Genomic DNA, 12,570 nt, shown 5'->3' with positions numbered 1-12,570 from the left:
CTCCAAGTTCAACAAAAATATAACATTCAAGATCTACTTAATGGCTCAACACAGACAGAACATGAAAACTTGGTTTATTTTCAGTCTGTGAAACCTGGATTTGACTCACACAATAATTCATATCCCCACCTGCCTCAACAATTGCTGGTTTCAGCGTCTTTACTCTTTCTCCAGTTATCCCCTCAAAGTTTCAATGCAGGTATCCCAGCCTGCACTGAGATGAGGGCAGTGCCAGGGAACAAGCCACATTTAAGCCAGCTTGTTTACACTTGTATGTCAGGCAAAAATCTCATTAAAGCTAACCATGTCTAATATCAATTGCAAGCCAGATTCTAGTTTGACTCTGTCCCTACAGTTCAGCTTATATGGTTAAAAAAGAGTCGACCTAGCATAGTGGTTTGTCAGATGCGGGCTGAAATCCCCACCCTGCCATCAGCCTTGACACCCAAGAGTGGGGCAATCACACTAATCTGTTTGTTTAATTAAGTAACTAATTAATTAATTAATTAATCACTCAAACCAAGGTTTAAATGGCAAAACAAAACCGGTATCACTTAAGAGCAAGAAGAGTACATACATGGGGGCTTTTCCCCGTCTCCCTGCAAAGCTTCCTAAAGCAACACTTGTTGCATGAGGGAATGAAGCTTTGGCTTAACACAAACATGTGTGCAAGAACTTTAAGCTTCCTTTGTACCCCTGTCATGCGGTCTTGATAGTTATTAGACAAATATGCTTTAAAGTTGAAAAGGAGGTCTAAGAAATGGCTAGATCAGCCTCGCTGGGTCAGAGCGATCATCCATGTAGCTCTGTCTCCTTGTGTTTCACCGGATGTCCTGCAAACCTTCTCCCAGCTGCTGCTTCTCACTATGTAGAGGTATAATGGTCTGCATCCCTCAATTTTAGGAGATTCAGGTTTTCTGGAAAAGCTGCAACAATATTTACTAATCTCCCCCTCTTACTATAGACCTGTATTATATTGTTCCTGGGGGTCCACTTACCTCCAGGAACAAAATCTGGAGGATTTCTACTCCTCTTAAAGACACAAGGTTTCCTAGCTGTGTGACTGAATACAGGCTAGTATTTCTCAACATAGGCGGTTCCATGTTATTTATTATTTGCATTTTTAAAATCTCTCCCCCCCCCCAAAAAAAAAGAAACTTGTCTTGGGTCTCAGCCATCTGAGACAAAGGCAGGGATGTCAGTATTTTTAACTAAATAAAATTGCTGCATCCTTATGAGTAGCATGAACTGTCAAGTTATGCTATTGTGTGAAAACAAAATATATCAGGGGCAGACTTTTGGTCTGTATCATGCTGAAATTTTAGCAATGAGTCAGTATTATGTGTTTCTTCACATTTAAGGCCAACCCTTGAAAAGCTAATTACTCAAGAACATACATGCATAGCATTCTCCTATTTCATGATCATCATTAAGCAGGGGCCTGTGTGACTACATTACCTACAGAAATGCAGTGCACCAGAAGCATCATAAGCTCCATGATTGCAGAAAGATTATTTTTAGTTTTTTCCACAAGTGGAAACCACAAAATGCACATATGAGAAATGGCTTTATTGCTGAAAACTGCCTAGCAGGACTGAAAAATGTAAAGCACTCATTAATTTACATTCAAACTCCAAAATGTCATACTTAACAAAAACAAACAAGCAAAAAAACCCTAGCACTCTCTGCTTACAAAGCAGAGACCAAACACAGCATATCTCTAAAGCAGACACAATAAAAGCCCTTCTTAATTTAAGATTTCTTTATTTTCCACCAGGCTTTAAAAAAAAAGTGTGCATTTTAGCACCTCAGGTTTCATGGTTTCAGCATTTTCTTTTCAAGTGTAACCTTTAAATTACAAACAGTAGGCACATCAGGGATTATTTAAAATCGATCCCTTAGTAAAGAAAACAAGTCAGAACCCGCAAAATTTAAAAAGAGCCACTTCAGCTATTTATCAATTTCCTGATAACAAAAATTCAAGTAGTATTAAAAATAAGAGTCGAAAATTTGGTTTTCAAGACGTGCTGGTATTAAGGTTTACCAGGATTCTGGAGAGAAAACTTGAATGGCCAGTGCTGATCTGGTGCAAAAAGTTTCCTTCTAAATAGCTCAGACTGACCAAAGGACACTTGGTGAATCAAAGGGAGCCTCATATGTATTTGCACCAATAATCTGCATTTATCTAAGAACTGGAAACAGTCATGGAAAGTCTGTGCTGTGGGATTCTTTTCTCTTCAAAGGCACCAAATGATATTGAACACTTCATTTTACATTGTGACTCAAGGCTCAGAGCAGATGCTTGACTTCCAATGACTTTGTAAGAAATATTTCCTCAATATTTTAGCCCAAAGTAAAGCAGCTCTCTCTAGAAGAAGCTTCTTTTGTCACCATCTTCTGGGAGAAGAATTATAAATATGAGTGCATCATCGGGAGCCAAACGTTGTCTTTTCAGAGATCATGGAGAGAAAGTCAGGGGTCTATAAATGATACTGCAATGTATCTTGTTCCGTTCAGAATGGGAAGTCCTTCATGTAAATGGGTAAGTCTTCCTGGATGCATGAAACTCCATCCTTTCCTAGGGGACTCAATCGAACAATTGTACCTCAGAAATTTACATCCGCCTCCCTACAAGAGAATGAAAAAAATCGTTTTAGACTGCAGTCTTCAAGTTGCTGCATGGAAATAACGAGAAACTGAGACTCTGCAGCATTAGGTATTTTGAAGATCACATTTTAAATCAGAACTCTAGTTCTATTGTAGAACAACCATGCTAACCTGTTCCAATATTATCCTGGGAGATTGGGGAATATTCCACCTTAATTTACCATAATAATTGAGATTTTTCTATGAGTTCAGATATAGGTCCTTCCTCTAATACTAAGTCTCCATTTTGAAAATGGCTGCAGTTAAGGCTGTGTGCCTCAAGGCCTATCTGCTGCATAAGAGGTGGAGAGAGGGGGATGAGCCCAAAACACCAGCTTGTCCTGGACCTACCCACCTGCTGGAATTCCACCTATGCCATGGTTGCATGTTTGGTGGAGCAGAAGACCATGGTGCAGGATGCCAACTCCTCTGTGACCATCCTGCATGGGGAAAAGGAGCTCAACATCAGCTCCAGTAGCTTGCTGACCTTCTTTCAAATGGGCTATGTCCAAAAGCCCTTCCAGGACACCACTGATGTACTCTGTGCCCATATGCTAGGGCAAGGCATCCTCTTGATTTGAGGACCAGACTGGGTTCTAGTCTCTACATTAGAGAGCCCCTTTAGAAACCCTAGAGATGTCTGCCATTCCATCCTTCAGAATCTGCCTTTGAAGATTTGGAGGAGGGCTGTAGCCATAAGAGGGGGTTGACTGCTTTGCTTCCAGTGTCTCATGTACGTGTGTGTGTGTGTGGGGGGTGGATTTCCATCTAGATGACTTTGGTGCCACTGGCTTGCTCCTGAGCTGTTCCATAATCTCCTGTAACTGCAACTGTCTTTTCCATAGAGAGCACAGGGGAAGCTTTCTGGAGGCCCACGATCAGGAGGGGTGGGAGGGTACAAATTTGGGTCCTTATCTAAGGGATTCAGTAGTGAATCCCCTCTGCTTGGTTTGAACAGAAAAATTAAGTGGCTCAGAGCCCTGAGTCTGCCTAACAGCCAAACACTATCAGGGCAGAAGTGTTCACAATAAGGAATAAATACTGTATGGAAGTATGGTCTGTCAATTACATTCGTGGAGGGTTTTTCTGTTGTTGTTAGTAATGGATTGTCTGCTGTACATAATCTTATGAAGAAAAGAGGGCAGAGCTCCCACTGATTTAACACCATAAGGGCATCTCAAGGTCAGCTTGAGGCAGCTGGGAGCAATTAGAAAACAGCCAAGTGGTAAAAAAAAGAGAGACAAGGCTCTCTCTCCCTCTCTTTCTCAATCAGGCACCTAGTCAGCAGGACAAAGACTTTTAAAGTATTGCTCTCTATGGCTAGGGGGCTGTTACTGTTGCTCTCCCTCAAATAAACTTGGCTGTGTTTATGGAGATTGCTTTGGATCAGTGTTTAACAGAATGCGGAGAATTCCTCCCCCCCCCCATTGCTTTGAAGTTTGGTAAACATTTTTATTGAGTGGAGCCAGTCTGTCTGGAAATGTATCAAATCATAAAGTAGCCAAAATTTGCCACACTTGTGCCCATCCGTATTCAGGAGGCCATTTTATAACGGGATCAGAACTGCAGCATCATGGAACTGTCCAGGAAGGGACTTTTATAATGGGAAGAGTATTGTAGCTTATTGCAATGCTTATTGTGTGTACCACCTTGATTTTATTTATTTATTATTATTATATTTATATACAGCCCTCCCCAAAGGCTCAGGCGGTTTACTGTTTTGTACCAGTGCAATTCACTCTTGCCACTGCTTATGATGTAGTTTTTGTATTGTTTCCTCATTTCTGTAATCCTAGTCCTAGTGCATTTTTTACTGGCTATCTTGTGCTGCCTGAATTAATTTTTTTTTTTATATTTTGTCATCTGCCTTGAGTTTTAATGATAAAGGTAGAGTGTAAAGGACTTTAAAAAATGTACAGCCCCACCCACTATTTACCCCATCTTATGTCAATTATCTGTTTCAACAGGAAGCACATTCTAATGGTTGGATATTTGGAAACTAATCACAAAACTCAAAATAACAATAGCAACTGAATAAACTACAAACTTACTTGAAAATCTCCAATTTTGTTAAGAGCAATGTTGATAGTAAATGTTGATGCGTCATGATGAGGTCTGAGAGATCGCTGTCTGTCAGTAGTGTATTTTACAACAAAATTTAGCATGGCATGGCCCTGGAAGAAAATAACAGAATTTCTTGAAAAAATGTATTCATCATCATGAATGGGTTCGTTCATATCAAGAACAGTCTCCCAAAGTTAAATGTATGACTGTTAAGATTGGTGTTCTGCATGATGGAGCTCTTCCACCGGGTCTATGGATGAGGCCAATGCAGGGAGAAGATCTGATCTCATCCCCCTCCCCGCGCAAAGGAAGATATGCCAACACATTTTTGTTCCATCATTGGTGGCCAGCAGATGCTACCCTGTTGCCCTGGTGGGGTAGGGGGGAGAGTTTGGTTTTTTTCTGCGCTGCTTGTGATTCTGTTAATGTAATTTGTAATTTTAATTGGGGTTTAAATGGGATTTTTATTGTAATATGGGATTTTTATTTGGTAACTCGCCAAGAGCCGGCTTGCCAAGAGTGGCAAGAAATAAATTCAAATAATAATAATAATAATAATAATAATAATAATAATAATAATAATAATAAGTTGTATCCATCCACTGTTTTCTGCCATCAGAAGGACACTGCCAGTGTATGTGGGGGGAGGAGTGACTTCCACTCATCCCTCTCCCACTGCAGGCACCCACATTGTGCCTAGCACTGTTTCTCAACCTCAACCCCTGGGAATGCAATAGGCTACAGTAAGTGGAGGAGGAAGTGGGAAACCTGGTTCCACAAACTCATCTCCACTGATAATTCTTGGTGCATTCAAGAAATCCCTAGCATTTCTGTGTAGAAATGCAATGGCCCAGAAAAAAGAACAAAAAAAAATTCAGCCAGAAAATCAGTGATTTTGAGATGCACAGACCAATTATTCACAGGCGGGGAAGGGCATGATGGTGCCTACATGATAGCATGGGTAAGCTCCGCTTATACATGACGCTGCCGCTGTCTGAGCTCCCTCCCAGCCCTGGCCTGCTTTAGGGCCTCTGATGGCTTGCAGCAAGGGAATGATGATTTTTTCATGTTCCCTTTCTTGCTGTGCCAGCCATCAAAAGCTTGGCTAGGCGGGGCCTGTGCATATGGGAAGAGCAGGACTTTTGAGGCCCAGCTCCTCTCCCCTACATACGGTGTCCCCACAGGGACACAGAACACCCCATTTGGCTTTGCGGAGCTGCGGAGCAGAACAGGATGTTTCTACACCACCCATGATGGTGAGATAGTGGCATCCTGCCTGCTGAATTTCCCTCCCCTGCAAGGCACAGTGGAACCTTCCAGCCATGGAGAAACTGCCGGTGGCCTGGCGCAGCTGCCGCCGTGCATAATCACTCACAGGGGGGAAAGAACAGAGTCTAGTGGCACCTTAAAGATAAATATGATTTCCCTCCAATTTTGCTTGGTGTCATGGTTAAGAGCAGCAGCTTCTAATCTGGTGAGCCAGGTTTGATTCCCTGCTCTTCCACATGCAGCCAGTTGGGTGACTTTGAATTCGTCACAGTCCTGATAGTGTTTGCATAGAGCAGTCCTGTCAGGGCTCAGAAAGGCGATTGTAAGCTGCTTTGAGTCTCCTTCAGGTGGTGAAAAGTAGAGTATGAAAACCAACTCTTCTTCCTCTAGGTAACAAACATCTTGAGAACATTTACCTTGGAGTAAGCACTTTGAATAACATGGGACTTATTTCTAAGTAGACTTGCTTAGAAAGACCCTAAGACCCTGAGTAGACTTGCTTTGGAAGACCCCATCAATAATATAATCTTCACTTGTCCAATCCAATGATACTTTGAAGAGACTGAGACTAGATGGGAATACACAACAGGTCTGCACGAATCTGCAATTTCCTGCACACAGGCCACTGTCCTCTCTTAAGCAAGTGGTGAGGAAAAGTGGGCTGTAATGAATGCAGTGGTACTTAATGTATCTGCACATGATGCTGCATCAGCACTTCACTAGGTGGAATCCCGCACTTACATGTTAATGACACCTTTAACCTACCTTTGTGTAGTAGCCAGCAAATACTTTCAGTGTTACAGGTGCAATGAATTCTCTAATGAAATGCAGCCACTCATTCTCCAACCCAATTTGCTTCATGTGAATGTCATCAGTTGGAACATTTTCGTATCCTCCAGAAATTCGGCTATCCTTAAAAAAAATACATCACGTTGTTTATTCTGTATATAATCTCCTTACTTATTCTATTAGATAGACTTCTGTCAACTGAGGATCAACACCTCACATATACTGCTGAGGGCAATGATGCCCTAATGGTTTCTCACCTCAGAAGCACACCTTTCTATGAAAGTTATATAATAATATTATAGGTAAAGAATTGTACAGTTATCTGCATCCCAATGCCTTTAATCATGGGCATTCAAGGATACCAGAGACTTCTGTGAAGAACAGAAGATTTCCCAACACAGAGTACAGCTGCCAGTTGGCGTGTCTTCAAGGACTGCCCCAAACATAATGCAGAAAGACTGAGGCCTTGATCTGCCCAAATACAACAGGCCTGAATTGTTACTTGTTTGTTGTTGTTGGATGTTTAATTATTGTTTCAAATATGATGTCTTCAAAAGTTGGTTTATAGTTATTTTCATAAATGCAGGTGTCATAAGATGGAATCACATTGTCATGGACCTGAACTCTCTCTGTTCTTTAATAAAAATAAAAATATTTACTTGATATTGCTGCTTAAACTGAACAGGTTACACATGTATGCTGCAGAATCCTGAGCATTAGCTGGAACTGGAGCCCATACATGCCCCACATACCAGCTCTCAGAAATCACGTGTTGCATGCACAGGATGGATTAGGATCATTACCACTGTTTTTTCTTCTTTTTTACAATATATAGAATTGAACACACTGTTGTTTAAATGACATATTGAAAATCAGGTTTATAAAGAATAATGCTTACATGATGTCTGCCCCCAGACCATTGTCCATAATATTCCATTTCCTCCACCAGTTCATCACAGGCTGTCTCAGAAAATATGGGGAACCAAAACACATCTGGGCATGGCTACAAAAGCAAAATGGAGCACAAAATGTTAATGCAACACCATTTGTATAAGTGCTGCACTTGACATAACTGGCCAGAGAACGTTTTGGTTACAGTTCAGAATTTAGTCACACCTCCATAGATAATGGTCCAACTCGGTGCGGTCCTTGAATTAATAAATAAATTCTGTCTGTTGAGCTGTAGGATGTAAGTACACAAAAAGAGCCCTGCTGGATCAGACCATCTTGTCCAGCACCCTGTTAGCTTGTGATCTTAGATTCAGAACACATTCTTATATCTTTACTTAAAGTGGCTCATGCCTATGAAAATTCAACACTCAGCACTGGTATTAAAACTCAGGCTTGGAAACAAGACCCATGAGGGAAAGTGGGGGCATAGAGGAATGGTGGTACCAGAGCAAAAATGGTGAGAAGCTAACCAGTATTTACATCCCACTGGAGCCATGCCAACTTCTCATTTATGATGAAATGGAAATGAGGAAATGGCCTGCTCTTAGACATTCAGCCATCGGCTGAGGCAACAGCATTGTTCCATTTTACATATTTGCAAAGCATAACAAAATAGTTATGAGCTGTTTTTCTGTATAATGTCTTTGGACAGCACTTAAGAAAAAAGTGATATGAAAAACTCTAATTATCCGAAAGAAGAAACAATTTCAGTGGCTGCTAAGGTCAGTCAACGTGGAGCAGTTTTCTATCACATGCTGCAAGTAGCCACATTATGTCACGAATCTATTTTTCCACTGTTTTCATATTTGAAAAGAACACTTTTCTTTCCAGTAATGTGATTTCTGTGAAGCGTGACTGACAAAAGGATGTGAGCCACTCAAGCAGCTGCCCAAGCGCCGTCAGATTTCCTATGATGGGGGGGGGGAACACACACATCGTGTAGAGAGGCATATCATCAAAATCTGTTCAAAGGCTGTGGAAGGGATCAAGAGTCACATGAGCAGGCTGCCATAAAAACACAAGTTTTTATGAGTCCAGCAGTCCATCTAATTCAATATGCTATTTATCACACTGACCAGCTAAACGCTCTTTCCTGGGCAGTTCACAAGTGAGGGGGGAAAGGCGATAGTTTTCCGTCACAATTTTTCAATGTTGTGCCATCCATTTTTATACCTTTGTCAATGAGAACTTCTACGCACCTGTTCCACTATATTTTCAGTGAAGATCTTTGAATAGTTAGGGTTTATATAGATTTCCTTCCATTCCTGAAAACAATATATTGAAGAAAGGGATAGGTGTTAACATTTCAAAGAAATATTGGGATGTTTACATCTCAGACTTTTTTATATATATAATATTCAGCAGGGAACATAAACACAGAAGTCTCATTGTTTAAATTTTAAAAAACACATCATCTACTGCCTTAGAAAGAAACAACAATGATGTAAATAATTTATTGCATATTTTAATACGTACCACAGGATTTTCAAAGATCTGCCAGAGATCATTGTTGTAGTGAGAAATATTGTAATTGGCAGTTGATAAAAGTCGCCCAAATTCATGTCTGTTAGTGATGTACATAAAAACACCCTATTACCAGACCAAAAGAAATTGTATGTTAGTGATTACATTCACTTGAAACTAGTGAAGGAGCTATATTATTTGGTGTTTGGCTATTCAAGTACATTGAATATTGTTTTCATGTCAATGTTACCAAGTTTTCAGACAGAGATGCATTTGTGCCCATCATGACCCAACTCTGCAGCTTTCTGCTTTCCCAAATCAATATGTGTCAGCAACAGTATCCACTTTCTGGGTGACTGGCACACAGCCATCCCAGCCACCTGTAAGGCAGGCATCAATTAGGTCAGCCCAACTAACCCAAGAATACTGCTGGTAGAATCAGCATAGAAACAGGAATGTGAGGACACAAATCATGTCATGGATCCCAGTGATAGTAGCTTAAACCCACATGATAAAAGACATTCCTATGAAGCACTATGAAGGCCTGGAGGATCATTGTCCATGGGGTCGCGATGGGTCGTACACGACTTTGCACCTAACAACAACAATGAAGCACTTCCTGTTTGGATTTTGGGTTTGTGGCTACTCTCACTGAGAGCTGTTGACTGGAAGGCCCCTCGAGTGCTTAACACAGGATATGCAGAATGCTCCTTTGCACGAGCTGAAAATGTTATGTATAGGGTGCAAATCTTCATTTGCTGCTCTAGAAAATAAGTGCAATACTTCTAATATATAAATAAGCACACACACATGTTAAGTACATTCTGAAACCATGGCTCTTATTAGATACACATATGCAGCGTGCATCAAAAACACTGTCGAATTTTGCAAAATGGTGTTTACGTAGCACATCGGTCTGCTCTTAAAATACACCACACCACTGTCCATTCAAATACGCCACACCACTGTCCAGTTTTATGCTCCATTACTTTCAATGGAATTGCATCCACATAGAACTGGGGAAATGTAATGGTAAATCACGTTTCCAAGAGTGTGTGTATTTAAAATTGTGCCCCTGCTTTAGACACAATTTCTCAAATGGAATGAAAGAAATCCACAATCAGTTCTTTCTTGAACTTCAGTTTTCATTCAGCAAGATATGTAAATTATGGGTGCATGAATGAATGAACCTTAGGAAGAGCGCTACCAAATAATCCTTATATAAGCAACATATTGTATAGATTGAGAGGGTGGAATGGATAATTGGAGTTCCCGGCTTCAACAACCTGCTGAACTGCATCTCAATCCAACTACTTTAAAGCCCATTATAGTGTTGAAAATTAAAAGATGCATGGCTTTGTTAATTTTCTATTTACTGAATGACAGATACAATTTAACTTGGCTTAACTTAAAGTCCAATTTGAAATGTAGCTTTCAGAATTCTGCCTTCCTCAAGTTAGCTAGCAGTTAAAATGTTGGCCCATACTTTTTGAGTGTTTCAGTTTACTTATTAATTGCTCTATGAATGTTCCATCAAAAGCAGCAAATAAAAATGAGATCGCTAAATAGAGTGCTTAGGTAAAAGTCTCCAAGCACTTCTGATGTCCATCCTTGGGTGGCTCCCCCAAGCTGTTCAACCTCCACCCATTTCAACGTACATAAGTTGTATATAAGTTTCATTTGTAAATACGTTTCACTTAAACATGGTGTTTTTGCATTGTACCATTTGCATTACTGTTAACTATGACCCAAACCTAGGGATCCTCAAGATATAGTTACCTTTAGACAGCCAGTTTGGTGTAGTGGTTAGGAGTGTGGACTTCTAATCTGGCCAGATTCGATTCTGCGCTCCCCCACATGCAACCAGCTGGGTGGCCTTGGGCTTGCCACGGCACTGATAAAACTGTTCTGACCGAGCAGTGATATCAGCGCTCTCTCAGCCTCACCCACCCCACAGGGTGTCTGTTGTGGGGAGAGGAATGGGAAGGCGACTGTAAGCCGCTTTGAGCCTCCTTTGGGTAGGGAAAAGCGGCATATAAGAACCAACTTCTTCTTCTTTTTTATTATGGGAGGTGAGATGGAATTGATAAGTATGGGGACAAGTCACAGTGTGATAATTATATATAATTAATTGAAAGACTAGCCCCCCCCCCATAATCTTTACTCAGAAAAAACATAGAATATTAAGGATTTCACTGAGCAACTACCAGCTGAAAACAGCAGGCATGAAAACATGGGCTTATTTGTGACGTCTCTTATTTTATGAGATCACCCTCCTAAAGAAGTGAAGAGGGACACTTATCTTTTGCCATTTCAGATGAGTTAAATACTTTTAAGAATTCTTCTGGGTATTAGGCTTATAAAAAACTATTTATTTATTATATTTATATTTACTGCCGTTCCTAGCTCTACTGGTTCACAGAGATTTATAACAGTTAAAAACAATACATTGCAATAAAAAGCCCTGCCTAACCACCCATTAGATCCACCCCCCATTCTCAGCTCTATACCCAACTGCCCCCCAGCCTCAGCAGCTGGTATGCCCAGAAAGATGGTAAAATGGCAGTCCGGTAATGGGCAAGATCTTCCTTGTACTGCCTGACTTCAACCAAAGACCTCAGTTTTACAGGCCCTGCAGAATGATACAAGCTCCCTCAGCTCTTCTGGGAGCTCATTCCCCGAGGCCAGGGCAAGGGCTGAAAAAGCCTTGGCCCTGGTTGAGGCCAGGTAGACATTCCATGGCCCAGGGATCTCCAGTTGCTCATTTGCCGTTGCTGATTGCAATGACCTACATGGGGCATAGGGAGTTAGACTGTCCCTCAAGTACACAGGTTCCAGACCATGTATGGCCCTAAAGGTCAAAACCAATACCTTGAATCTGATCCAGTACTCCACTGGTAGCCAATGCAGCTGCCTCAGCACAGGCTGGATATGGGCCCTCCACAGTGTTCCAGTGAGGACTCTAGCAGCTGCATTTTGCACCAGCTGTAGCTTCCAGAGCAGAGACAAGGGCAAGCCTGCACAGAAGTCTAATCTTATAAATGCTACATAGCATTTTTAACTGTGCTCATATTGTGATTTTCTATATTTTGATAACAGTACTTGAAAACACTTTGAATGCTAAAAAACAGTCTATAAATGTTTAAATAAATGATTTTTTAAATTGCTGGTATGAATATGCAAATTGTAGAAGTCAAATGGGGACACATGAAAAATCACAAAGAAAATTATATGTCCTTTCTACTCTCTTCCCCTCCACCTCCTTGTCATGTCAATCCTCCTCAAGCATCCATTTCAGCTTCCCTCTTGCCCATTTACCTCTCCAATCACTGGCAAGAAACACAGAGTGAGATAAGTCAAAACTGGGGAATGAGGTGGCTGTGCAAG

At 41.0% G+C, this 12,570-nt stretch overlaps 1 protein-coding gene across 3 annotated transcripts in view; it reads right to left on the bottom strand.

Annotated features, from left to right (window-relative positions):
- Nucleotides 1-1,550: 1,550 nt before the first annotated feature.
- PLOD2 (procollagen-lysine,2-oxoglutarate 5-dioxygenase 2) overlaps nucleotides 1,551-12,570 on the bottom strand; it is a 79,534-nt gene continuing 68,514 nt past the window's right edge. For 2 of the 3 annotated variants that reach the window (XM_077348753.1, XM_077348755.1), the window contains 6 exons: nucleotides 9,196-9,309; nucleotides 8,919-8,984; nucleotides 7,667-7,771; nucleotides 6,745-6,891; nucleotides 4,698-4,820; nucleotides 1,551-2,628 (listed from right to left, as the gene is read on the bottom strand). In XM_077348753.1, the coding sequence (XP_077204868.1) occupies nucleotides 2,473-2,628; nucleotides 4,698-4,820; nucleotides 6,745-6,891; nucleotides 7,667-7,771; nucleotides 8,919-8,984; nucleotides 9,196-9,309 (711 nt within the window). In that variant the 3' untranslated portion in view covers nucleotides 1,551-2,472. Of the gene's footprint in view, nucleotides 2,629-4,691; nucleotides 4,821-6,744; nucleotides 6,892-7,666; nucleotides 7,772-8,918; nucleotides 8,985-9,195; nucleotides 9,310-12,570 lie in introns of those variants that run through there. The other variant, XR_013233472.1, reaches the window with a different exon arrangement.

The sequence above is a fragment of the Paroedura picta genome, chromosome 8 (genome assembly GCF_049243985.1).
Source record: "Paroedura picta isolate Pp20150507F chromosome 8, Ppicta_v3.0, whole genome shotgun sequence".
In the NCBI taxonomy this organism is placed as follows: Eukaryota; Metazoa; Chordata; class Lepidosauria; order Squamata; family Gekkonidae; genus Paroedura; species Paroedura picta.
The sequence above is the reverse complement of the archived record's forward strand: the minus strand, read 5'-3'. Positions and strand labels throughout refer to the sequence as shown.